This window comes from Prionailurus bengalensis, chromosome C1 (genome assembly GCF_016509475.1).
Source record: "Prionailurus bengalensis isolate Pbe53 chromosome C1, Fcat_Pben_1.1_paternal_pri, whole genome shotgun sequence".
Taxonomy (NCBI): Eukaryota; Metazoa; Chordata; class Mammalia; order Carnivora; family Felidae; genus Prionailurus; species Prionailurus bengalensis.
Genome location: NC_057345.1, coordinates 94,391,687 through 94,417,872, shown reverse-complemented (window position 1 = coordinate 94,417,872; position 26,186 = coordinate 94,391,687). Strand labels below are relative to the sequence as shown.

At 55.9% G+C, this 26,186-nt stretch overlaps 1 protein-coding gene across 4 annotated transcripts in view; it reads right to left on the bottom strand.

The window, feature by feature from the left end:
- KCNC4 (potassium voltage-gated channel subfamily C member 4) overlaps nucleotides 1-26,186 on the bottom strand; it is a 46,127-nt gene that overhangs the window by 7,697 nt on the left and 12,244 nt on the right. Inside the window, exons 2-4 of one of the 4 annotated variants that reach the window (XM_043575805.1) lie at nucleotides 24,411-25,347; nucleotides 22,156-22,359; nucleotides 14,919-19,715 (exon numbers count right to left, since the gene is read on the bottom strand). In XM_043575805.1, coding sequence (XP_043431740.1) covers nucleotides 19,546-19,715; nucleotides 22,156-22,359; nucleotides 24,411-25,347 — 1,311 coding nt within the window. In that variant the 3' untranslated portion in view covers nucleotides 14,919-19,545. Of the gene's footprint in view, nucleotides 1-14,918; nucleotides 19,716-22,155; nucleotides 22,360-24,410; nucleotides 25,348-26,186 lie in introns of those variants that run through there. The other 3 variants (XM_043575808.1, XM_043575807.1, XM_043575809.1) reach the window with 3 other exon arrangements.

Sequence of the window (26,186 nt, the reverse complement as noted above, 5' to 3'; positions counted from 1 at the left end):
GTTTCATTTTGGGGTAATGGGAAAGTTCTGGAGATGGACGGTGGTGACAGTTGTACAATAATGTGAATGTACTTTGGTGGGGGGAAGGGCAGAGGGACAGAGGGAGAGAGAGAGTCCCAAGTAGGCTCTATGCTCAGCACGGAGCCGACTCGGGGCTCAATCCCACCACCCTGGAATCATGACCTGAGCTGAAATCAAGAGTCAGGTGCTTGGCCGACTGAGCCACCCAGGGGCGCCAACAATGTAGATGTACTTAATGCCATCAAACTCTACAGTTAAAAATAGAAAATGTTGTTATGTATATTCTATCACAATAAAAAATGTTGCTTTTACTCTCTTTCTCCAGCAGCGGAGCCTCTACAGACTTCTCTCTTCTTCATAAGGGACGTGGACAACCGCAAGCTTGGTGTGACACTTCTAAAAGGTCACCCCCCCCTGAGCTTGTTGCCTCATTATCAACGGATCCTGCCCAGACTCCCAGAGAGGGCGATTGATTAATCAATGTTCTGTCGAGGCCAAAGAGTCTGTACATCAGGCTGTTTGGAAGGAAGCTGGCGGTAGACTGGAGTCAGGCAGAGGGAGGAGAGGCTGAGGAACATTCACCGAGTGTCCACCGTGGGCTGGGAAAAGTGCTCAGCAGTTGCCAGGCATACGAATGACAAGCTTCTGCCCTCAAGGAATTCACAAGGAACTTCTCCCCTTATGGCCAGCCGGCCATCCCCCACTGTGGAGATGGCAAGGCGGGGAAAGGGGAAATGATACACTTTTGCAATTGTCTCTCTGGACTCAGGACCCAGAGAGTTTTCTAGGGCCCCCAGAAGACCTGGCTCCTGAGGCTAGCCCTGCTTACTGAACTTCAACACAAAAGTGCCTCTGTGTCCAGACCTGGAGGAACAGTCAGGGTTGTCTGGTGGGATCGTCACAGTGCTGAGGTTGGTAAGAGCCCAGGTCATGGGCAGAAAGGAAGGGAAACCTGTCTGGGTTTCCTGCTTCCTGCAGCCCCTGGGGGGGGGGGGGGTGGGGGTGCAGGAGGGCCAGGATTTGCTTCTGCTAGCATTCTCTGGGGATCACATGGCCCAAAAGTTGGGGAATCTTTATGGGGACCCCCCCAAATAGTTTAGGGTCCTGAAAAGAAGCTCTCATATTTCCAACATCCCCCCACTAGCCTCAGGCATATGGCAGATAGGGATCCCACTGCAGAGGGTGCTTGGCAGTTCAAACATGAGGTCCCAAGTCCAAGGAAGTGTTTTAACTCATTCAACAAACACCTATCAAGCCCCTACTTACTACCAGGCATGTTAATAATTCAGGCTATGCTCTTAAACTGGACAGGAGATAGAGGTCTAAGTGTAATTTCTAAAAAGTTGAAAGTATAAGTCTCCTACAGATACAGAATAAACGTGTCAAAGATTTTCTTTAACTCATCCATTAATGAGGTGACCAATAAAATACGCTGGTTCAAAGAGCCTTTAAGGAACTGGATTTAAAGGGAAGACACACCGGTGCACCTGGGTGGCTCAGTTGGCTGAGCGTCTGACTTCGGCCCAGGTTATGATCTCAAAGTCTGTGACTTTGAGCCCCGCGTCGGGCTCTGTGCTGACAGCTCAGAGCCTGGAGCTGCTTCGGATTCTGTGTCTCCCTCTCTCTCTGCCCCGCCCCGCTCACGTTCTGTCTCTCTGTCTTTCAAAAATAAATAGATGTTAAAAAAAAAAATTCAAAGGGAAGACACATCAAAATAAATTTCTTTGTAAGTTGGAGACAAATCTGGTAAGTGTCCTGGAGAGCAATTAAACGGGTTTATCTCTCCTACCAGCCAGAAATCATTTGACTCTCTACCAGACGGTGAACTGGTCTTCTAGAGCATGCCATCCAATAGATATACACTGGGAACCATGCGTGTGATTCAAATTTTTTTAGTAGTCACGTTAAAAAGTAAAAATGAACAGGTGAAATCAATGTTAATAATACATTTTATTGGGGTGCCTGGGTGGCCCGGTCAGTTGAGCATCCGACTCTTGATTTCAGCTCAGGTCAGGATCTCAAGGTTGTGGGATTGAGCCCCGTGTGAGGCTCTGTGCTGAGCATGAAACCCACTTAAGATTCTCCCTCTCTCTCTCTGTCTTTCTCTCTCCTTCTGATCCTCTCCCTTGCTCACACACGCTCGCTCTCTCTCTCTCTCTCTAAAATAAAAAAAAAATTAATTAATAATATACTTTATTTAACCCAACAGGTCCAAAATACTGTCATTTTAACATGTGGCATTAGCACTTAACACGTTAAGTGCTCAAAAGCTCTATGTTGATAGCACAGTTTTAGAGAATTAAATAAGCTTCGTGTAGGTCTGTTAAACAAAGCTTCACTATGACAGGGCAGGAGTATGCAGTCATCCTTTTGACCTTATCTAAATTTTGGATAATTTAAATTTTCCCTAATATAGTTAATATCCTAACATCTACATAGGTTCCTTGGCCCAATTAGCAGAAGTACAGGGAAGGTGAGTCCAAACTAGGACTCTTAACACAGTTTGTGCAGGGGTGTGTGGGTGGCTCAGTCAGTTAAGCGTGGGACTCTTGATTTCGGCTCGGGTCACCATCTTGCGTTTCGAGAGATCGAGCCGCAGGTGGGGCCTGTACCGTCAGCGTGGAGCCTGCTTGGGATTCTCTCTCTCTCTCCCTCTTTGCCCTTCCCCAGATCATGCTCTCTCTGAAAATACATAAACTTAAAAAAAAAAGTTTTGTGCAAGGCATTCAGGTACATACCGAGTGCAAACAAACGCTCTTGTAAAGGTGTATCGGGGGCTGTGCGGGGAGAAAATTCTGCTGGTGGGATGGGTGGATCAGGAAAGACTTCCCAAGAGATGAGTAGTTTTCACAAGGTAGACCAAGTGGGGGCTGCTTCGAGCAACCTGCTAAAGCAGGACAGTGCAGAAGTTCAAAGAACACTCCTCCTTGAATGTGTGGGGAGGGAGGGACAGGAAATGAGGGTTGATGGGCCAGACGGTCAAGGGTCTTGGGCATCTCACCTCTACCCAACAGGGAGCCATAGAAGGGTTTTCAGAAAGGGAAGGACATGGTCAGACTTGTCTATTAGGAAGACCCTTCAAACAGCTGTTAGCCGTGTGGCTGGTGGAATTTTCCAATTCTTTCCCCTCTCGTTACCCCAGTGGTGAATGGGGATGAAGTCTGCGTCAAGGTTGGTAGCTAAAAATATTTCCTAGGCATCCAATTACAGATATGATGCCCAAACCCAGAGTGAAGAAGGCACTGGCCAAGTGGGCAAGGTGGCTTCTGAGGTCAGAACAGAGTAAAGATTCCTTCTGGGACCTGTGGAGGGGCTGCAGGTGGCTTTTGTGGATTAGTGACTTAGTAGCCAGTACCCTGGCAGCCTTTGGGGCCAAGTGAGTACAAAGTAAGAGAAATCTCAGCTTGGCATTCACTCAGCCACTGGCCAAGCGAGGCAGGCCAGGACACAGCTTTGGGCTGTGTTTATCCCCATCATCTGGATAGAGATAAGGGCTGCCTTTGATTTCTCTTGCCCTTTACATCTGAGAAGCTCAGAGTACTTCATGGGCATTCTTGAAGATGCTGGTCTCTCACTCTGGCAAGAGGAGGGTCAGACAAGGGCACGGAGAGCTGGAACGGGCACAAATGGTGCCAAGAACCAGGAAGAACTCCTGAATTTTCTTGAGACACCCTCTTTGTTCCCCCAGCTCATCAATGTCAGGGAAGAGGAAGCTAACCTGTGTTACTTCTAGTTCTATCTGAAGTGCACAGAACAAGCCACTTTGGGCCAAGAGCCTGTGGCCCCAAGGAAGGTGAGAGGTAGCGTAGGGAAGGAGAGATTTCAGGATGGCTTGGTAATCAGTGTCTGTCTTGGTGGTGTGTGCAGTGAGGGTGGGCGCTGAGGGGTCCTCGGTCAGCTTCCTTACAACTGATGTGTCTCTAAGTGGCCCGTCCGCCAGCTGGCTGTGTTCCGAATATCCGACATGGGTGCGGTTGCCTTCCCGCCACGGTTGAGACCTTCTGCTGACGAAGACCTCCTCTCTTCCGTCCTCCACCAGAGCTAACCCTCCTGCCCCGGCACCTCCTGGAAAGGCTGTAGGATGACCTGGGCTCTTTCTCTCCGGTTTAGGTCTCCCCAACAATCCTCTAGTAGAGTCTACCTGCTCAATTTGGGAAGGTTCCTTAGTGTTCATCCAGGAAAGAAGGGGGAGAGGGAGGAAGTTAAGCTTTACGAATGAAATGTCAGGTACTATGCTAAAGCAGTAAGAATACAGGATCTTAATCGAGCCTTTGGGGGAACCTGCTAAGATGGGTAGTATTATCCCCAATTTTGTAAGCGCTGTAGCTCAGCAGGCAAGTTGTCAAAGATAGCACAGCCAGCGGTAGATGCAAGGCTAGAGCTCCGGTTCTCCAGAGCTGTCCACGGTCAGTCCCAAGTAGAGCTGATCTAACTCTAGAGAGATCTGTGATGGAGCAAAAACCCCAGAGTGACGGCTGGCTAAAAGGAGCCACCAGGGGCCACCTGGCTCCACCTGTTTTCACAGTCTGTGCTGGCCCAGCCTCTAACTTTCAGACTAATCGTTCTTCACATTGGCGGGAAGTGGGCACAGCAAGTCTGATGAAAGATTCGAATCCTGCCTGTAGAATATAACATACAAACAACATTGGCTGCAACTTCGGGGGGCGCACGCACCCTGAGAGTCCGGAAATGGTCTTTGAGACCCAGGAAGTCTGCATAGGAGCCTAGGTGGGGAAGAGAGCCAGGGTTTGGAAGGGTGGAGGAAGACAGAAACAGTGCTATGGGGGCAGGGCGGGAGCAGAGAGGTGGCCACTGACGGCCAGGGAAGGGGTCCCTGGGCTGAGCGTCAGGTGCACGGGGCACCTCCCAGGGTGAAGTGTGTTGGCATCAAGTGAGGTCACCAGAAGGCATCATGGAGCCCTGGGGGTGCTGAGGGGGGCAGGGTCCCCCAGGCCAGTCCTGGCCCATTCCAGAACTGGGTTTTGTTCTACAAACGGATTCAGGAACACAACTCAGAGTTCTAAACCTCCATTTGGCAAGCGGATTAAGATTTCTCCCCCTGGGGCGCCTGGATGGCTTAGTTGGTTGAGCGTCCGACTTCAGCCTAGGTCATGATCTCACGGTTCAGGAGTTGGAGCCCTGCATCGGGCTCTGTGCTGACAGCTCAGAGCCTGGAGCTGCTTCGGATTCTGTGTCTCCCTCTCTCTCTGCTCGTCCCCCGCTCACACTCTGTCTCTCTCTCAAAAGTAAGTAATAAACATAAAAAAAGATTAAAAAAAAAAAAAGATTTCTTCCCCTGAAGCCAGAAGTGTCCACAATGACAATAAAAACCCAGAGCGGTCTTGGTCTCAGAGTAACCCAAACCTTCCATCCGCCAAGCAAGGGTGGGGTGGCGTCAGGCTAACCCAGCCGCCAAGGCAGCCTGTTAAAAATAATGCTTACGTAAAGAAAACACCCCCAGAAAAAGAATCCCGAGTAATCTGGGCGGGCTGGAATAAACGCCTCCTGTTCGGACCAACCTCTGAGATGAAATGATCTATTTCTTCCTTGAACTGCTCCCCCAGTTCTGTTCATTCACGTGCTTGCTCAGCAGACACCCAAACAGTGTTTTGGGTTTGCCCAGCTGTTCTATTTCCAGCCTGTTGAGTTCATTTTAGGTTCCACGGTCGGGATTGGTCCCTCCTCCTTCTCCCTCCTCCCTTTCTCGGTCCTCCTCTTCCCGCATTTTCTCACTCCTCCCGCCCCACTTCCCTTCCGACTCCTCCGTCTCCCACCCGTCCTCCCTGCCTCTCTCCCCCACCCCCCTCCAGGATCCCTGCTCTCTGTCTCTCCTCTAGTGCTTTCTCCCACGTCCCTACTCTTCGGCTCCTATGCCCCAGAGCTCACGGGTGTGTGTAGACAAGCCCTGGGAGAGAGGAGGACTGCAAGGTGGGGTGCAGGTGGTAGCCCTGGCAGCAGGCAGCTTGGCGGGCTTCTCTCTGGCTTCTCACGGTCAAGTACACAGGTATCACACAGGTGCTTCACGGCCACCAGGAGGGAAATGGCTTCACCAGCCGGTCACCTCGAGAGCATCCATGCCCCGGGGCCCTGCATCATGCTTGGACACTGCCTCCGTCCTGTCATCCCCCTAGTGAATGGCCCTAGCAAAGATTTCGGGAAAAGGGTTTCTAGTGCTTTCTGTTGTGGAAGTCACACCTGCCAAGCCCTACTCCCCTGTGTCTCTACAACACGGCGGACGTGCACAGAGCACCATTCGCCTGCCTGAGCCTGGCTAGCTGTTTCACCTATTTCACCTCTCTTTGCTCCTCCTGGCAAAAAAAAAAAAAAAAAAAAAAAAAGGCACAAGCAGCAAAGCCAGTGGCAGCTAAAATTCTGGGTGTGGGCAGTTAATCGATGACAGGAGAGGGGCCAGTGCCACGGGGCCAGCTGCAGCTTGTAGAGCCGTCGGTCAGGGGCATGGGGGTGGGGCAGAGTCAGGCTGCATGGGTTCAGCTCAAAATCGGGATGTGAAATCTGTCTGTGAGATTGCTGTCGGGCTGATCTCTGTGCCTTGGTTCCTTATCTGTCACATGGAAGTGATTAAAAGAGCTCTTACCTCCTAGGTTTGTTCTGAAGATGAATCCGCACAGAAGGCTTAGGACAATGCTTGGCCTGTCAGGCGCTCAATGTGAGCTATTACTATTTCCAGAAGCACCAGCTCTCCTCTTCTGGAGGAACACCCCAGCCCCTGAGGAAAGGTCAGAGGAATGATAACCTTTCACCTCAGGTAGTGCTCCGGGGGTTCCAGAAGACCCGTCTACCCACTTCCTCATTTAACCTTCATACCTCCTGTGGATGAAGGCAGGGGAGGTTTAATTCCCATTTCACAGACGTGGAAACTGAGGCCAAGCAATGTCATGGGACTGGGCCAGGCTCCTATGGAAACGACCCTCTCCAGCTTCTCTCTCTATGGCCCACTCGGGCAGCGGGGATTTTACCCACATCGGTGCCCAGAGAGTTGGAGAGGGCAGGAGGCTCATAAAAGAACACTGGTGAAGACTGAGAACGTGGAATATGGAGAAGGGAAGAACCTGGGACACGAGCCCTTGGCTGGTCCACGGAGACTCCAGGGACGGTCTGAAGCCATTAGCACCAGGAGAGAAAGGCCCGCTGGCCGGCCAGAGCCTGGGAAGCTGAGGGGAGTGGGGGGCTGTGGATGGGGGCACTGCTGGCAGTGGGGGGGCGCTGGGCTGGCACACAGTGGTGGGTGGTAGAGGGAGGGGCCCAGCATCCCAGGGAACTGTTCTGGACAGATTCTGAGACCAGACATGGGCTAGAATGACAAGTGTGAATGGCAGAAGTCAGGAGTGAGCGGCTAGCTCATTCCCTGTCTACTCATTCATTCATTCATCATTGAGCTCCTGAGCACTGAGCAGGAGCTGGAGATAAAAGTCTTAATAAGTGAGTAAATAGTAAGTCCCCATAAACAAGTAAATAAGCAACAGGCTATCCCTGTGCTAAGTACTACACTAGAGGGGCGTACCAGGTACCATGAGGGTATAAAGGAAGAGTCCAGGGAAGGTTCTCACCGGAGGTGACAGGTGAGCGGGCCTTGAGGGACGTATAAGTCCCTCGAGGGATGTATTAGTGTTTGCCAGGCAGGGGACTCAATACTGGAATATGGAAGGGGGTCCAAAATATGGAAGGGGGTCTTCGAGACAGAGGCAACTCCTATCACATATCACTTCTGATTTCCCTTTCGCGCTCCATTTTCTTTTAGTAATCAAAGCAAAGCCAAAATTCCTTGTAGAACTCTGGCCTCTACCTTGACTCACACAAGGAGCTCCTGCTTTCTCTCTCCTCTGGTCAAAACAAACAAACAAAATATCTACCCTCCCTAGAGTTCTCTGGTGTGAGGACTTCCAATAATAGAGAACAAGCTCTTACTCCATAAGCTGAGAGGAGGTCTAGTAATCCTATGTCCTGGGAAATGAAATATACATGGACCCTGATTTATACTACCGTGTGGATGACTGGCACAAGATACTTTTCTCTGCATATATTAGAACATGAAGAGAGGGTGGAGAGACCAAAAGGACCTGGGAAATGTGCGGGTGTTTGAGGTGCAGTAAGGGTGCAGCGTATTTAGTGAGGATAGACACAAACTCAAGAAGAGACATGGAGGGTTCTAGAAACCAATTTTCCAGTTCTGTCCAGGGAAATGCAGCTGGTCACAGTGCAGCACACTATGTCCAGAGGGAGAGTGCTGCCATTGGAGCCTTCTCACACACCCCCTACCCTCACCATCCCACCCCCCCCCCAGGCTCTCTGGGAGCTGGTTGCCACCTGGGGGGGGGGGGGGGAGGAAGGTCCTGAGAGAAATGAGGTCCCTAATGGATCTGCCAGGAGTACAAACAGTATCGTTCCCTCAGGGGGAGGAGGCAGTCCTGAGGCATGAGGCTAGACGCAGCTGGGGTGCTGGGAAGGAAACTGGTTCTGACTCCTATTCCTATAGTGCCCCCCTGGTCCACTGAGACGACAGCACAAGCTGGCCACCAGGCTGACCATGTATTGGCCTGGGAAGGGGGAGGGTCCTGGGGGAGCTTCTCGGTGCCGGTAGTGGAAGCCGTGGCAAAACCCCGCTCTCCATAGCAACTTGGCAGCCGCCACCGCAGGGAGGGCCACCATGGCAACAGCCGGGCCAGGAGCCGCTCCTCTGGGGGCACTGGGCCTCCTGGGATCACCCCTGGTCTTCCCGAGGGCCAGCTGCCTGGGCCTGGGCCAGGCGGGACACTGAGGGTATGGGGAAAAGTCTGTTTTTGTTTGTTACCCCCCTCCTTTTTTTTTTTTTTTTTCAGTTTATTTATTTTTGAGAGACAGAGAGAGAGAGAGAATATGAGTGGGGAGGCGCAGAGAGAGAGAATCCCAAGCAGACTCCACGCTGTGTGCAGAGCCTGACTTGGGACTTGAACTCACAAACCATGAGATCATGACCGGAGCCCAAGTCAGGAGTCACACACTTAACCGACTGAGCCACCCAGGCTCCCCTCCCTTGTTTGTTTGATTTGAACATTCGATCACGGATATTGAATTTTAAGTGACTGTCCTTGGACCTGGCGCCTAAAGGTGAGAAACCGTGGGGGGAGGTGGTGAGTGGCTCTCTAGGGAGATAAAGAACAGAGTTGCCCATGGTTAAGGAATCCCAGGCTTTGGTCCCTACAGAGGTCCCCTCAGGGGCAGTGACACCCCAGTGGCCCCAGGCTCTGTCAGCTGAGGGCTCAGGATGACCCGGGAGGAGCCCCGCTGTCCCACCCAGAGGCCTGAGCTGGGCCAGGAGGCTCCGAGTTCCAGAAAAAGTGCATATGGGTGAGGGGGACTGGCTTGAGGGCCATGCGGGGCCAGGCAACTTGTTTTTTGTCCCTCTTTCCCACCCCCCCAACCCCCCAGCCTTGTCTTTTGCCTCCTCCCATCTGCCTTTTCCCCAGAGCACTTACCCCACAGGGCTCAGCCCTGAGGGGAGCCAGGGTGAATGAGCTCCCTCAGGTGGCTCACCGGTTGGGGAGGGGGTTTGACAAGTTCCTGAAGTTCGGAAGTTCTGGAAGGAAGAGCAGGAAGAGCTAGGAGAACTCCCCTCTCCGCCTCCCTCTCTCTCAGTCCTCATTATTCTGACAGTTTCTCAGGCAGGAAATGCATAATGTAAAGAGAAGAGCTTTCACGTTACTCCCCAAGGACTCCCAGGAATGCCCTAGAAGTGAGGTGCAGAAGCCAGCTGGAGACAGCTTGGAGGAAAAACATAGGACGCAGCTCAGCGGCTGCTTATGGCACGGCCATGTCTGCCCATTCATTCATTCATTCATAAACTATTTACTGAGCCCCTAGCACTGTGCGAGGCCCCAGGTACTTACAGGGAGGCAGGCAAGGGGCAAATACATGGTCACGAAGCATGCTAAGCACCCCGAAGAAAATGAGCCCGCTGCAGTGATAGAAAACAACACGGGGCACTGGAGGGGGCCACCAGGGAAGTGACATTTAAAGCCACACCAGAGGGGTGAGGCAAAGGGGTCAGGTGAGGTGGGCACAGTGTTCCATTAAAGGTGGAAGAGACGCCGTGTGTAACAAAGGTTCGGGGGCTGAGGGAAGAGGGGTGTGGGGGGGCACGGACAGAGGCAGGGAGGGGTCTGAGGAGGCACAGGGCCGTGAGGGCCCCCCTTTACCTTGACAGAGTTTAGATTTTACTCAAAGTACAGTGGGAATCCAGCCGCTGTGGGTTGAAGATGGGTTAACGTGATCTAGTGTCCATTTTCAGAAGGCCTGTCTGGCTGCTGGGAGGACACTGGGGTGTAGACAGGCAGCTGGGGCCCAGCGAGGAAGGGGTGAGAGATGGAAGGCTTGCGAGGCATATTTCAGAACTAGGAATGACAGCATTGAGGTGGGCTGGAATGAGGGTGGGAGAGGTTATTATGTGTGTATTTAGTCTACCGGTCTTTTGGCCTAGCTCCCCCATTAGAATGTCAGCTCCATGAGGGCAGGGGTCCCACTGATTGGGTCACTGTTGGTTCCCCAGGATGCAGTATGGGCATTTGATAAAGATTTAACGTGAGTGAGTGAGTGAGTTAAGGTATGAGAGGGAGGGGTTAACGATGACACCCTGGTTTTTGCTCAGTCTCCGTGTGGATGGTGGTAGCACATGGACGGGGAGAGGAGGACAGGGAGGGAGAACCGTGAAATCAGAGTCCAATGTCAGGGGAGCGTGGGGGTGCTTTTGAGGGGCTGAGCAGGCAGGGTGAGTGGGTGTGGAGAGCAGGGAGGGGAGGGGGTCGTGCTCTCTGGTCACTGATGTACATGCAACATGGAAGGCAGTGCCTGGAATAGAGAAAAAGTTTAATATATGTTTGTTGGATGAATGAATGAATGAGCAAATGAATGACGTTGAGAGGAGAGTTCTGGGGCTGGACCTACAAACGTGGCTGTCACCAGCTTCTGGAAGGCGTTTATGACTATAGGAGTGGGTGAGATCACCTAGCAAAGTGGGTGTAGAGAGAGAAAGGAAGGGACCTCCTCAGGCCAACCCTAGTCCCCACACCGGAAATTGCTGATTTACGAAGCAGGGAGCCTAGCTTAGCAAAAGCAGAGCCTGGCCGTTCTGGGAGACTCTTATGGAATAGCCCTAAAGACAGGTAAATATGGTGACTTGGGGGTGGGGGTGCAGGCTGGCCCCTCAGCCCTGTGAGAAACGGAGAAGCTTCCAGCACCAACAGCAGGAGGCCTCTGACCCCTCTGACCTGGAGCCACAGCTCTCCTGGCTCCCTCTCCTCAGCCCGTGATGCTATGGCCAGGCCCAGGTGAGGTTCCCCGGGAGAAAGCAGCTCCGAGCGTCCCTGGCAGCCCTTGTGGCCCCTAGAGCAAACCATGCTGTCCGGGGCTGAGGTGTGGTGACCACGGCCCCAGGTGACTGGGCCAGCTCACGTGCCACCTGTCGTGTTGATCCCACAAAGGCCTGGAGCCGGGCAATGAGGGCAGGTGCTCACGGTGATAATGCTGTCAGGGCCCGGGAGGCTGCAGGGGCGGGTACTGGCCACACATCACAGGGTATCAACCCAAGTGAGGGTATCAACCGAGTCATTGAACCAGATGCACCACAGATGCCAGTCTCAGCCCTGGCATACACCCAGGATTGGCTGGAAAGAGGCAGACAGGGAGTCTAGCAGGGAGTTCCCCTCCAGAGCGAAGGACTTTGAGGAAAATCATGCCAGGAAAAGAGCTTATCTGGGTCCTGTTAGGAAGACCCGGGCTCCAGACCAGCCTCCACTGCTGAGTAGCTGCGTGGCCCCCTGTCAGTCAGAACGTGTGAGAACCGGAAGAGGTCTTCTAATTCAACCTTCCATGCCGGGCAGAAGTTCTTCCCACAAACCCTGGCACGTGACCACCCAATGTCTCTCCGGACATTTCCAGGGACAGGAACCTCGTACCCACAAGGCGGTCATTCCTATTCGGCAGTTCTGTCAGAAAGGTCTTTTACCAAAGGCCTAGAAGGACCCAACGCTAGATGTTAATTGTGTGGCCTCCAGGGAGGAGCGTAGGACTGAGGGAGGATGACAGGGCCTTCCTTCCCTGTTGATTTGGTATGGGATGCTTTCAACACCATGTGGGGAATTTGTAATAGCAGGAAAACAAAAAGCCAGGTTCTTCTTTATTTGACCCCGATCTGTCCTCCTAACATTTCCACCTACTGGTCCCAGGTCTGCTCTCCGGGATCAGAAGATAAGCTAAACCCACTTCCCCTCAGATGCCTTCAAATACTGAAGATGGGGGTCCCTTTTCTTCTGCAGGCTGAGCTGCTCCTGCTATAACTTGGTCTCCAGACCCGTCCCCATCCCAGTCACTCCCTTCAGACAATAAAACTCAGTGGGTTGCAGAGGAAAGAATCAAGAATTCCATGAGTTGGGGGTTATGCTAATTAACAACGGCCCCTTTTCTGTGGGGGGTGGGGTCAGGCACTACCAGGGCACCCACTTGCCCAATTCCAATTGAGGTGAATGAAATGAAAACCATTAAAAGCAAAAATCCCTGCCCTGGGGCTGATGACTTAGAAGCCCCATTCCATTTACAAGGCAGGAAAGCACTGGACTCTTGGAGTCAGACTAGTTGGGTTCAAATCCCAGCTTGGCCCCTTTTTGGCTGGGTGACCCAACATGGCTATCCTGCAGTTTTCTCTGTGAAACAAGAATAATGATGACACCAGTCTCGAAATGGGTTTTTAAGAGCATTAGATGTATTGCCCGGCACTCAATAAATGTTAGCTGTTTGGCATTATGACCCCCCACTCTCTCTGCCTGCTTCACAAGAAGATGAGGGCTTTACCGAAATGACGCTAATTCATAGCACTTATTTGAAAGGTGAAGCCAGAAACCAAACTGGGGTGGGTTACTGGGGGGAAGTTGCTCCACAACGCTCCTCCCCCCCCCCCCCAATATTTGTAAGCAATGATCGTGTGCCCAGGGTTTTACAGGCACTGCTCACTGGGTTCTCCCAACAGCTCCATGAGGTAGGTGCCATCAATACTCCCATTCAACGGGTGAGGAAATAAAGATTCACACGGGTTAAGTAGGTTAAGTGACTTGCCCCAGGTCCCACAACTAGGAAGTCATGGAGCCAGGACTCCAAGCTGAGTGTGAGTGTGTCTGACTCCCAAAGTTGGTCTTGGACACCGGTGTCCTGTTCGTTGAACCAGCCCCCTCGTTTGGGCTCAGCCCCTGCTTTTTTGAGGAAGCCACGCCCTTCCTTTCCTGACAGCCCTGCCCGCTGTTCCTGTGAGGTGAAGCGGACGGGTAGTCTGTTCTCGCTGAACTCTACGCCCCTCTCCCCTCCAGAAGTCTGCACCAGCGTGTCACCGGGGACCCTGCATCTCCTTGGGTCCCCTGAGGGCCACCCTGGCCTCTGGTACCCCGGGGCTGTTTGCTGGTTCTTGGCCCCTGACCGTGAAACGGTTCCACACTCATCTACGAAAAACAAAACAAAACAAAAACCCCCAGCCATCTTGGACGTGGGCTCCGATGCGTAATATCGTTATGGAGCCAGAAGTACATCCCATCCCATTATGGCCTGGCCAAGCTTCTCTGAGGCCAGCCTGGCTGCAAATGGCTTTCTCCGGCCTGGAAAGCGGGGGGGGGGGGGGGGGGGGGGGCGCAGGGGCGCAGGCCCTGCTTGCCCTCCGCGGCCGGGCGAGATCTTATCTTTAATTGACAACTGGCAGCCTGCCATTGCTTTGCCTCGGCCGGCTCAGGCTCCAAGCCCGATTTTCTCTTGTGCCTCAAGAGCAGGCTTCCTCTCACTTCTTCTGTCCCCTCTGCCTTCCTCACCCCCTGCCCCCTGTTATGCGCTTGTCCTTTCTTGGCGTGACTGAACACGGCGAACTCAGAAGTCTGTGGGGAAAAGCCTGAGAGCTCCGGAAAGGGGTGAGGAGGGAACGAACACTTGCGGTGGGCATCTTCTCTACGTCATAGGCACACCGAGGGCACTGGGCCCGGTCCTTACACGCGCGGTCTTTGAAACCCGAATTGGGCTGTTGTGATTCCCTTTCTACAGAATGGCAAACTGAGGTTGGCTGAGCTGTTCCCAAGTCACCCAGCTAGTAAGTGGCTTTGAACTGAGGCCCTACGACCCTAGTTTACGCCTAGAGTAAGAGGGTGAGGCGAACAAACATGTGCCCAGAGCTGGCTGCGTGATTTACGGAGCCCGGGGCAAAAATGAACACGCAGGGCCCCTTCTTCCATCATTTCAAGACGGTGGCGGCTGAGCATGAAGGTGTGGGGCCATTTGGAACGCGCGCACAAGGCAGCACAGCGGGGAGCCAGCCCTGCGTGTGCCTCCATGTGACCGAGCGGGGAAACAACAGTGAGGGGCACGTGTCCCCATCGCTTACCCAGGATTCATTTATTCCCCATCGCTAAGTGGTCCCGGATGTGCCACCTGTCCCTTGCCGGCCTCAGTTCGTCAGCCATCCAGTCATCGCAATGACTCTGGCATCCCCAGGGCCTTGGCCCACATAGCACTGGTGTAATTCCAGGGAAGGTGGCGGGGGGGGGGGGGGGTCCCGCACAAGCAAGCAGGAATACAGGGGTACGCCTTCCAAACACATCTCTTCCGCGTCACGGAGGGGGTCAGATGGCGGTGGTGGAGACCAGAACACTGCCTGGGAGCCGGGGGTCCCCGGTCAGCCCTCTTTCACGACCCCGGGCAAGAATGTCCTTCTCTGGGCATTCGTGCCTAGCTCTAAACGCAGGGGTTGGCAGGCATCGGTGATTCCGGGTGGGGAAAGGGCTAGGATCGGAGTGTGTTGCATGTCTCAGGTGTTGGGGTGGAAGCCCGGGGAGGTCCCCACAGACACAGAGCCAGAAAGGAGAGGCGGACGCAGTCACTAGAGGCGGGAGCAGCAGGACGCTCCAGATGTCTTTATTGGGGCTCGAGCACAGCACGACAGTGGAAGGCGCGCAGACAGGGCGGCAGGGCCCAGCCTAGGCATGCCTCAGACACACACACACACACACACACACACACACACACACACGAGGGGACAGCTTTACAAAAGGACTGACCAACGCCAGGGAGGGGCAGGGCGGGTGGGACTGCGGTGAGAGGGCCGCGGGAGGGGCAGAGGCCAAGGTTGAAGGGGTCACCTGGCCTCTGCTATTGCACGCGTCCTCTGGCCACCGGCCAGGAAGTACAGTATTGCAACTGGTCTCCGCTTGCCCGAGGCTTCCCCTTCTCAGACCCCTGAGCCAGAGGGGCAGACAGACCCCTTCCCTGCCCGTCTGCCCAGCAGCATCTTTGAAAACAAATGGACGGAGGAGACAGAACAAAAACCCCAAAATAAAAAAGACAAAATGCCCCCTCGGTCCAGGACACAGGTAAGGTGGAGGAGGAGTCGAAGAAGCTCCAGAGGAAGTCCCCTGGAAGTCCCCCAAAACTGGGGCGTGGGGTGGGAGGTAGAACCCCAATCTGGGGTGGGGTGGGGCCAGTGGAGCAGTGACCCCGGGGGGCAACCGGGCCTTCCCCAGAGACCACCGGCCACAGGGGAAGGAAACAACCCCAAGGGGCCAAGTCTGGCCTGCCTGCCCCCCCCCCCCCCCCCGCCCTTGGGACTGGCAGAGCCCAGACGCTCTTTCTTGGGACATTCCACACACGTGTTCAGCAGAAACAAGGAGTCAGTGAAGAAGAGGGGGGCCTGGGGGCGGGGCCTGGGCCTGGGGAGACACAGCCTAACAGAGAAGACAGACCACCAGTAGCACGTGCACCACACACGAGTATAGTACGTACGAATATAGATACTATATGTGCATATATATCTCTTCGGTGTACAACAGAACAGAACATCAGACCCAGATGGCTCTGGGCCTGGAGGGTCACATGGGAGGTTTTCCGTCAGTCCTGTGCAAACAAGGGTCTCTGAGTCTTTCCCAGCGAAAGATTCTTGCCAGGGTTCCAGAGTTTCCCTAAGCCTTTGGCTTTCTGTCTGTCTGCCTGCCTCTCTCATGTTGGTGCCGCTTAAGAGAGGGTGAGGACTTCAGCCTGGGCATAGCTGGGCGAGAGGGCGTCTTGGCAGGTCTCTGTGTTTAAAGAGCACAGGTGTGAGACACTGGGACGCACGCTTTCGGCTCAACATTGCCGTCTGGGGGGGCAAGGAGTTCAGCAAAAGAAAGGGAGAAACAAAGAATGAGATGTTAGAAGGAAGCCAGCTGCTGACCCACAGCCTGTGGGCTAAGGACTAGGCCAGGAGCAGAGCTGGAAGGCATGGGGACCCCGGGCTAAGAGGCCAGGAAGAGCAAGGATGGGTCAGCGAATGGGGTGAGCCCCTTCATCACCCCTCTGCCTACCCAGCACTAGGCCAAGGTGACTCGTAGGCCATGTTACAGCTTATCTCCATACCTGCTCACGTAACGAGCTCCAGGAATCACAAGCCCTCAGGTCTTCAAAACCCCAGTGCTGTGGGCGGAGGGATCACAGCCCTACATGCTGGCACGGAGGGAGTGGGGGACGTTCCTGGTGTGGCCTGGAGTCCAACCTGGGCGGCCCACCCCCGCATAGCTCCACCTGCCACCTACCACCTGGGCCCACTCCATTGTCCCCGGGGTGGAGGGACGGGGGCGGCTGGTGAAGAAGGTGCCTGAGTGTGCTGCCCTGTCGTGCCCAGCCACAGTTCCTCAATCTGGCAGGAACAGAGTTCTAGCAGTTGGAGGGTGGATGCCGAAGGGGAGGGTCAGGGAGGATGTACGTGTCCATCTCAGAAGAGAAGGCCAGAAAGGAGCATCTTATTGAGAAACCCAACCCTTCTCAGTGAGCCCTTCTCGGCAGCTCAGCCTCAGCCTGGAATGTCAGTGGCCTGGGTCTTCCCTTCCCCTACCCTCCCAGCGGGGGCACAGGCAGGGCGGGCAAGGAGGCTGCTGTGGGGGCAGGGATTTGGGGGTGATACTCTCTGACCAGGGCAGGGGAGGCCCTCCTCTCCCAGGAAGCTCTGTGACAGGGTAGTCTGGGCCCAAGGGGGTGACTCCTGGAGCCCCAGCCCTCGGGCTGGTACTCAGTCTCCCCTCTGACTCCCGGCCTACACTGAACAGACATCTTCCACCTCTGGTTCCAGCTCACAGCTCTTCCCAGAAGCCCTGGGGGCTGACAAATGCCTCTAAGTTTGTCAGCAGGCCTGGTACAAACTCGTAAGGTGAACAACTCCTACCCCGGCTGCTTCCCTGCTCTGTGGGGGAGGGGGTGGGCCCCAGCTGTAAGGGAAAGGCTTCTAGAAGACAAAGTAATGGGTACAGGTCCAAGTCTACACCCAACGTGAAGCCAACTGTGCTCTCAGATTACAGGTGGAAGGGAGAGCCTTCCCCTAAGGAGGGAGGCCCAAGGTCTGGACAGGCTGAGGCCCACGTAGGCAGCTGCGTTCCTAGGCAGGACCCCGTGTACAGTGGGTCTCTGCAAACTCCAGGACTCACTTTGCCCCTTCCCAGGGCCCTGGGAGGTCCAGAGGTCCTGAGAGGTAGCAGCCTACTCAGCCGTCCTGTTAGCTAGGTCCTCTGTTTCCCCCACGGAAGCCAGAGAACCAGGGGGGACAGGTGGGAGCCCATCTCCCAAGGCACCAGGGGCTCCAGCTTGGCACTCCTGCCTCATGTCGCCCAGGGACATCTGTGCCCACCGGAGGGGTGCCATGAGCATGCCCATCCCTGTGGGAGGGAGGAGAGGGAAGGAGGAGGTGGGTACCGTGGAAACTTGGGCTCCTGACAACTTGAGGGCTGCCACAGAAATAGCCAACTCAGTTCCCCAAACCAGAAAGGCAAGTCAGAGGAGAAAATAGCTGTGGCGTCCAGGCTAAACTGGACACCTAGCTCATCACATCCCCATCAGACTCAGGACCCCCGGGCAAGGAGCCCTGCGGGGCCGGGACCGAATCCGTCCTCACGAAGGAAAAGCAGCTGGGCTCTCAGATTCAGCGACGAGACGGTGCCTAATGTCTCCATCCTGCTCCACGGGGCTTCCCAGCCCCAGTCACTGAAAGGGGCCTGTCCAGGCCACATGGACGCGGCTGTATTTTCTCATCTCTTAGCGGGACATTTCATTCTGAGAACAAGCGGGAGACAGGCCCCACAGGCCACAGCAGGGCTGGGGTATGCCAGTACCCATCGTGAACACACTTTTCCGGAAGGGACATTCGTGTGTCTGCCCGAGGCTGAAGACAGACGGCACGGAAATGGGGGTGCTCCGGGCACAGGTTTTTCACAACAGCCAACCTCATGAAATGGTCTGACCTTTCTGCCCAGTGCACCTTCCGGGGTGGCCTCCCAATCCCCCAGCCTCCTGCCGAGTCCCTGAATTCTGTCCTTCCATTCCTATCTTTGCCCACCCTGGAAGGAGCAGATACGGACCTTAGTCATTCCCTCTACAAAGTTGCATAATCTGACTCTAAAAATTGCCAGGCGCACGGCTCCACTGTCAGGTCTAATTCCCATCAGGTGAAACAGGAAATGGCTTGGCCGAGGCCTTCTGCGTTCCTGAAGCTGAGGGGGCCCAGAGAGCCTCCCTGGCAAGCTGCTGGGGAGGGGCCGCCTGCAGCCGGCCCTGCCTGGCCCGGGAGTGGCCACGTGCGAGGGGCAGGATGGCTTCTGTCCCCACGCTTCCCCTCAGCTGCCCCTGCCCAGGGGGCACCCCTGCTCACTCAATGACTCACAAACCTGTTGTGCTCCTGGGCTCGTTAGGTAAATGAATACACTTAATTATAGAAATTAGATGAGTCTCCGGTTCTGGCAGCAATACAGAGCGCAGAGGCTGGGTGGGAGCGGCAGGTGACTCAGAGGCAGGGCTGGGAGTTTGGGGGAGCGGAGAAGGAGGGAGGAGAAACTGTCGTGGAAGCAGAGAAAGCAGCGCGGGAGAGGCACCACTGCTGGGGCGCAGATGGGGTGCGGGGCTCTGCTGCCGGGTGTCACTCCGGAGAGGAGGGCATTCCCACACCTAGGCAGCCAATTGTGGGGCCCCAGGGACCCCCACCTGCGTGCCAGGCCAGGGCTGGGGAACATCAGGCCTCCTCTCCCAGGGCGGCACTGCTCCCCTCACGGGCCTAGCTCCCTGCACACCAGCAGAGACGCCCCACGAGACAGCCTTATTCTTGGCTGGTCTGGGTGTGGGACGGACAGACAGACAGACAGAGATATTCAGTGGCAGGCTGGTTGCTGACTGAAGGCCACGAGGAATGAAAATGCATTTGCTGTGATTACGATGGGGCCCTGAGGGCAGGCAAGGCCCAGAGGCACAGGTCCTGGGTGGGGGGCTGGCACGTCCGGCTCAGGATGGGGACCGGGGAGGTGCGAGCCCTGGGCGTAATCTCCCCCTTGTTCTCAGGCTCCAGAGCTGAACATTCTGGGGAGCTGGGTGCTGTGGAGGAGAGGCTCAGGGGCCTGGATTCTCCTGCATCCCGCCCGGCTCCCTCAGGCCCCAGGAGGTATGAGGGCTGGAGGGCATGTGAGCGTGTGTGCCCGGGGGTGGGGAGAGCCGAGGGTGCCGCTAAGGGGCCGGGTGTCCAGGTGGAGGGCTGGTGAGAGGGTGGAAGGGGTGGGAGAGCGGGAGCTTTCTTGGAGGGTAGGGTGAGCTGTATCTTGATGCCAGTGGAGACAGCCCCAGACTGGTTCCAGCTGCTCCAGCTATGTTGTTTAGACTCCGGGACTTTGCGCAGCCTTGGTGAAGAAAAGGCACATGGGTCAGAGGGGCCTGGTTCCTCATCTGAGCAGCTCCGTGGGATTCATGCTCCAGGGGACCCTGCGGGGCAGTCAGCCCTGGGCTGGTTGAGGGGTCTGGCCCGCCTGGGAAAGGCTCCCTGACGTTCTTGGGCTTCCAGGTCACCTGGGCTCCAGAGGACAGATGCCAGGGCCACACAGCTGATCTCTGCCCTGTCATTGTCCCCAAGTAAGTTCCCTTCCAGCTACACATACACCCCCCAGCCTCCAGCACCTTTCTACACCATCTTCGGAAGCCCTGATCAGCACCGGTCACCTCCCCCCCCCCCCCCCCAGGGAGTTCACACTCTGACACTTGGGCAGCTATAGGCTCACAAGGGAGTCTCTGCCCGTGGCTGAAGGAGCCCTGGGCCCCCTACGCCAGGTCCCACACGTAGCCCCAGTGCAGAGAAGGGAGGCACAGTCTGGCATGGGGAAAGTTGCTGAGTGCTTGCTGGGAGTTTGGCGATGCTAACTGCCACGCTCGCTTAGCAGGGCCTGTTTCCCAGCAACCCACCTGTTCCCTCTCGAAGGTCACTCTAATTGGCTGAGCTGCATGCTTGTTGCCAAGAAGCAGTGTGGAGGCATCTTGAAAATAGAGCAGCCGGGCCACACGAGCTCCCAGAGAGATCTGGCGGTGCGGTACACACTCCCCAGCCCAGGCACGTGCCCCTCCTGCCCCGGGTGTGACCCGCTCCCCACCTCCTCACGGTCCTGCCTGACTTGTACCCTCACAGCCTCTTCCACACTGCTACTTCCGCCAAGCCCGTCACAATACTGGAGTGCAAACAGGGCTGTCGGGCAGTCAGCTCGAGGCCTACATGGGAGGCAGGGTCCCCTCTGCCCCACATTCCGGGCCATTACTCAGCATGCTCCAGCCACAGCAAGTCTCTGGGTCTGAACCAGGACGCAGCAGAAGCCGCTGCGTGTTTGTGATGGGGGGCAGGAGAGACAGGCACATCCAGAGCCCAAGGACTGGGACACGCAGAGGACAGGGAGACCAGAGAGACGCAGGAGAGAGTGTAAATGGTCTGAGTACCTTCAACCTGCAGCCCCGTAGCTGGGGCCTCTGGGCCATCTCCTTCCAGCTGCCAGATGGCAGCTCCTGCTGGTGACACCCAACAGTACATATGCCCAGCACAGCTGGACACACACCTCTCAGCGCCTCATTAGGGTCAGGGTGCCCTGGGGATCCCGTGGGGGCAGAGGCTGGGAAGGTGCCCGTGCAGGCTGCATGAGATGAGCAGGCCAGGAGACATGCTTGGGGGGACAGAGGCATCACAGACACTGCCCCGACTCACTCAACCCAGACCTGGACTGGAGTTTGGGACAGTGAGAAGTGGCAGGGGTGGGGGGGTGTGGATTTGGTTAAAAGAGGGCTGGTTAAGAAGTGGCCTGAGAACCCAGGGACAAGCTTTGTTTCAGGAGGAGTCAGGGTTTGTTCTGGAACTAGGTAGGGCATTTAGGCAGGTTAAGTCACAGGGACAGGGCAAGAATGACAAAAAAGTGATCAGGAACCGGGCAGGAGCACCTGCTCTTGAGACTCCTGTTCTCAGCCACTACCGACCCTCAACCATCCTCCATCATTGCTGACCCCCTTTTTGCAAGTAAGGAAGCCCTAAGTCCACGGCCCAGCTTCTGCCCTGCTCCTGCCACAGCTAGGGGCCTGCCGATGAATTTCAGCCTTTCCTTACTGGAGAGGACAGGCTACTCTCCTGAATCCTCCAAATCCTTCAGAGCACACCTCAGAGGGGACACAGAGTCCCTACCCATCCCTACCCCCTTCCCCACCCCTTGGTCACCTGCTGGCTCTGCCTCAAGAGGCGTGCAGAGCTGGGTTGGCCCCTCCCAGGCTCCTGGACCCCCAGGGCAGGATGAGGAGGTCAGGCCTGTGCTAGGCTCTCCAAAGACATCACACCAGCAGCTCATTCTTATCCTGACTCCCGAAGGCTCTTGGTATCTCTCGGGACTTACTTGGGAAACCTTAGCTGTGTTTAAGGGAGGTCTAGGGAAAGTCTGGCAGTGACCCTGTGGAGCCAGGCCTCAAGGTCGTGGCAGGAACCAGAGGAAGAGGTGGTGATCAAATGGAAGGGAAAGGCAGGGGCCGCTGATTTGGCCTGCCCTTAGCCTCTAGCACTTAGTCTTTCTTCCCTGTGGCCATGGTGGGGGGCTGGGAGGGGTGTGGGTGCTAGGCTCTGTGAACCTCTGGGGGATGCCGGAGGCCTTTCTAGTCCAGGGAGTGGGAGATCAGGGTACTCATCTTAAAAGCGGGGGCACATCCAAGGCAGAGGAGATGGTGGCCAAGGCCTCAGGGGAGGAGGGGACCTCAAGGTTTGCAGGGGACACTGGGGAGACTCAGCTCCCTGGGGGCTCTCCACCTGCCCGGCCTGGGGAGCCATACCTTTCCGGACACTACCATCGGCACAGGCATAGTCCCCGGCGCTGAGCAGGAAGCAGGCGGCTGCCTTCTTGTTTTTGTCTCGGGGGCCAGAGCGTCGCAGGGCCCGGCGCTCCTCAGGGGTGGGGGCAGAGGCCAGGGGCTGGGTGAGGCCAGCTCCCTCCTCATCGGACAGCACCGCATTGGCATCGCCGTTCTGCTTGGAGTCTAAAGGGAGCAGACAGAAAGGAGGCTGTGTGAGGGGCTGCTCCGGCCTTCCTCATGGGCTCACCTGGGGGCTCTCCAATCCCAGCCCTAGAGCGTGACTGCCCTCACCTGAGGGGGCCTGGCATCTCCCTGGGAGGGCCAGCGAGTGGGCCTGGCCCTGGGGGCAGGGGGCGGAATGCCCTCCTTCCCTCTCAGCCTTGGCCTAGGGTCGTTCCCGGGACAAGGAGCCACAGATACCCCAAGCCGGGGCTCCTGAATTCTGTCTGCCGCAGGCTGTCCCAGGAGATTAGCCTGAGGCAGGCGGCCGACTCTGCTTCCTCCTTGGGGCTGGCTCAGGCTGACACTTGGATGAGTTTGCATTCCCTCAGAGAACACCCGGCTTGCTGGGATGAGGGCTGGCACCGCCAGGGTTAAACCAATAAATAGGCCTCCACGGCCATCTCTCTGGACCCCCTGTAGGTGGTTAATCTTGCTCACCAGGCACCTCAGGCAGAGTCAAGTACCTAAAGGATTTGGAGCCCTCCGCTTGGGGCTCGCCTGTCTGGGGAAGACCCTGCACAGAGGAGGCTCCAGTTCAGCTCCCACTGCTGTGGGCTCTTAGCCCCAAGCCCCTGCCTCCGTCAGGCAGCACAGTGGGCCCTTGGCTGGCTCGCTCTGAAGGCAGCGGCCTCAGCATGGGCCAGGAATGCCCTGACCACGGCCAAGTAGTTAGGGTCAGGCTGAGGTGCAGCTGACAGCAGCCGCGGGTAAGTGTGCATCCAGGAGCTGGTGCAGGGACTTGCGCATTTTGATATTAGGTTTCCCTCCGAGCTCTGAACGGGCCTCGGGGTACAGCTGAAATTCCCCGAGGCCCTGGCTGGGAGATTTCCACCCAGGGATGGGGGAAGGGGCACCGCTTTGGTGAAGTGGGGAGCCTGAGGGGGGTTGTTCCATCAAGGCCCCCAAATGACCCCAGGGAGTGAGTAGCCCCAGCATGTACTACCGCCACCCCCCAACAGGCCATAGGTGACTGTTATGAGTCAGGCACCCCTCTGGAGAGTGAGTCCCACTTTGCCCCCAGAGCTTGGCCAAAAGCTGCTACCTTTGTCTCCTGGCCCACCCCCAGCCTCCCGATGGCCTGGCGTCCAAGGGCTGCCCAGGCGAGGAATCCCAGACCTCCCTCCGGAGCCCCTCCCACCACACTTAGGCTCCGACTCTCCAGCCTAACTCCAAGTTTCTGTGGGTTAAGCCGACTTCCTTTCCCCTCTCTTGACGCAGGTGGAAGCCAGCTTTCCAGGGGTGGCCTTTCCCATCCTTGAAGAACAGGATCCAGACCCAGAGGCCCTCCTCCTCCAGGGTGCAGAAGCCATTTCTTCTACCCTTCCTTTTCCCCTGCCCGACACTGTCTGGGCTACTCCCTCTCGGTTCCCTCCCATCCCATGTTAAACCCTGAGCCGAGGACTCAATCTAGCTTGTGCTGAACAGAAGGCGGCCTCCCACTGCTGTTACGTTATCACATTTATTAGGCCAAGAGACATCAGACTCCAACGTTTGGAAAGAAATGATTCACGTGTTGATGCACCTTGGCAGAACAGCTGCCCTGCTCTCTAGCTAACAACGACAGCGCCTGATGCTTGTAGAGTGGTTTTCACTTCTCCCAATACTCTCAGATCTGTTATTCATTTGGGTCTCCTCAAAGTCTTGGGGAGTAGGAGATGACTCCCATTTTACAGGTGAAGAACCCATGATCAGAGATGGTTAGTGACTGGCCTCAGGTCACACAGCACCGTGGCCAAGATGGTACTTGAATTCACAGCCCCGTGCACCGCCCGCCGCAGCCTAAATTGGGTGGTAAACTCACTCCACAGACCCTAATTTCAGAAAGCTATTGAAAAACCAGAAGAGAGAGAGATTTGGCCTCGACACTTTCTGCTTTTAAAGACACATCTTAGACACTTAGGGCAGCCCGGGACAATAAAGGACAATCCCAAGTCCCAAGGGCTGAGGTTCACTTGGGGACTCCCTCCACCACTGGAGGGGAGGTGGTTTTCCTTCCCAACCCCCAATCTCACCTGCCCGTTTCCTCTCAACCATACCCTCTTCTGGGGCAGGGGGGCTGGTATCACTGTAGGTGCTGTCCCGGGGTGAGGTCTCCTCAGACTTGCAGTAAATGGGTGACTCAAGCTGGGGTGGCCGGGGCACGTGCTTCTTTCTTTTTTTAGGCAGCTTCTGCTTGGCCATGGCCAGGGAGTAGTACATGCCGAAGTTGTTGACGATGACCGGCACGGGCATGGCGATGGTGAGCACGCCAGCCAGTGCACACAGCGCCCCCACCAGCATGCCCGACCACGTCTTGGGGTACATGTCCCCATAGCCCAGCGTCGTCATGGTGACCACCGCCCACCAGAAGCCAATGGGGATGTTCTTGAAGTCGGTGTGGTCGTTGCCCCGTGGGTCGGAGGGCCTGGCGCCAATGCGCTCGGCATAGTAGATCATGGTGGCGAAGATAAGCACGCCCAGGGCCAGGAAGATGATGAGCAGGAGGAACTCATTGGTGCTGGCACGCAGGGTGTGGCCCAGCACGCGCAGCCCCACGAAGTGGCGTGTGAGCTTGAAGATGCGCAGGATGCGCACGAAGCGCACGACGCGCAGGAAGCCCAGCACGTCTCGGGCTGCCTTGGAGGACAGGCCGCTCAGCCCCACCTCCAGGTAGAAGGGCAGGATGGCCACGAAGTCGATGATGTTGAGCAGGTTCTTGACGAAGTCTAGCGTGTCAGGGCAGCACACGATGCGCACCAGGAACTCCAATGTAAACCACAGCACACACACGCCCTCGATGTAGGTCAGGATGGGCTCTGTCTCCACCTCCCGCCGGAAGTGCACGCTGGTCGTGTTCCCCACTCGGTGGATCTCTGTCACGTTGCGGTCAATGTTGAAGGCCTCGTGGGTCTCCAGACAGAAGGTGGTGATGGAGACCAGGATGAAGAAGAGAGAGGCGAAGGCCACCACCTGCGGGCGAGGAGGAGAGTGGGGCGGTTGTCAGGGATGGACGGGCGCCGTCCTGTTTGTGGAGAGTGAGGGCACGGGTCACCGGAAGGAAGGACGTTAGATGGTGAGAGGCGGGATGAAGGTGGTCGTGGGCTGGAACTCCCTCCTCGGAGGGTCTTTACCCATCTGCTCGGGTATTTTAAGGTAATTCTTCCCAATCTTTGTCACGGCACACAGAAGAGACAGGCTGCTTCTGGCTGGAGGCAACTGGACAGGAAACTATACTATTGCCTATGATGCCCCCCCCCCCCCCCCGCCCTTAACGCTCTGGCTCCGCCCACTGCCGACTCTGGCCCCACCTCCTGCCTAGCTCCGCGCCCCTGTAGAAGGGTCGTGCCTTAAAGCTTCTCAAACTGTAATGGGTATACAAATCATCTAGGAATCTTGTTAAAATCTGATTCTGATTCTGATTCAGGGCCAGGGTAGGGCCTGTGATTCTACATTTCTAACACACTCTCAGGAGAGGCTGCTGGTCCACAGACTACACTTGGAGTAATTAGGCTTTAGGGGCAGTGGTCCTCAAAGTGAGGTCCCGGACCAGCTGCAGGAGCAGCAGCACTTGGGAACTAGTTAGAAATGCAAATTCTTGACGCCGTAAACTCACTGAATGAGAAATACTGCGGGTAGGGCCCAGCTATCTGCTTTAACAAACCTTCCAGGTAATTCTGATGCAGGCTAAGTTTTGAGGTCCACTGTGTTAGGGATATGCCCAGAGAGAGGGCCTGGAGGGAATGAGTCCGGGCCTCTTTCTGCCAGCTGAGTCTTAGAACTCCATCCACGACCCCCCACCTCCTCAAGTC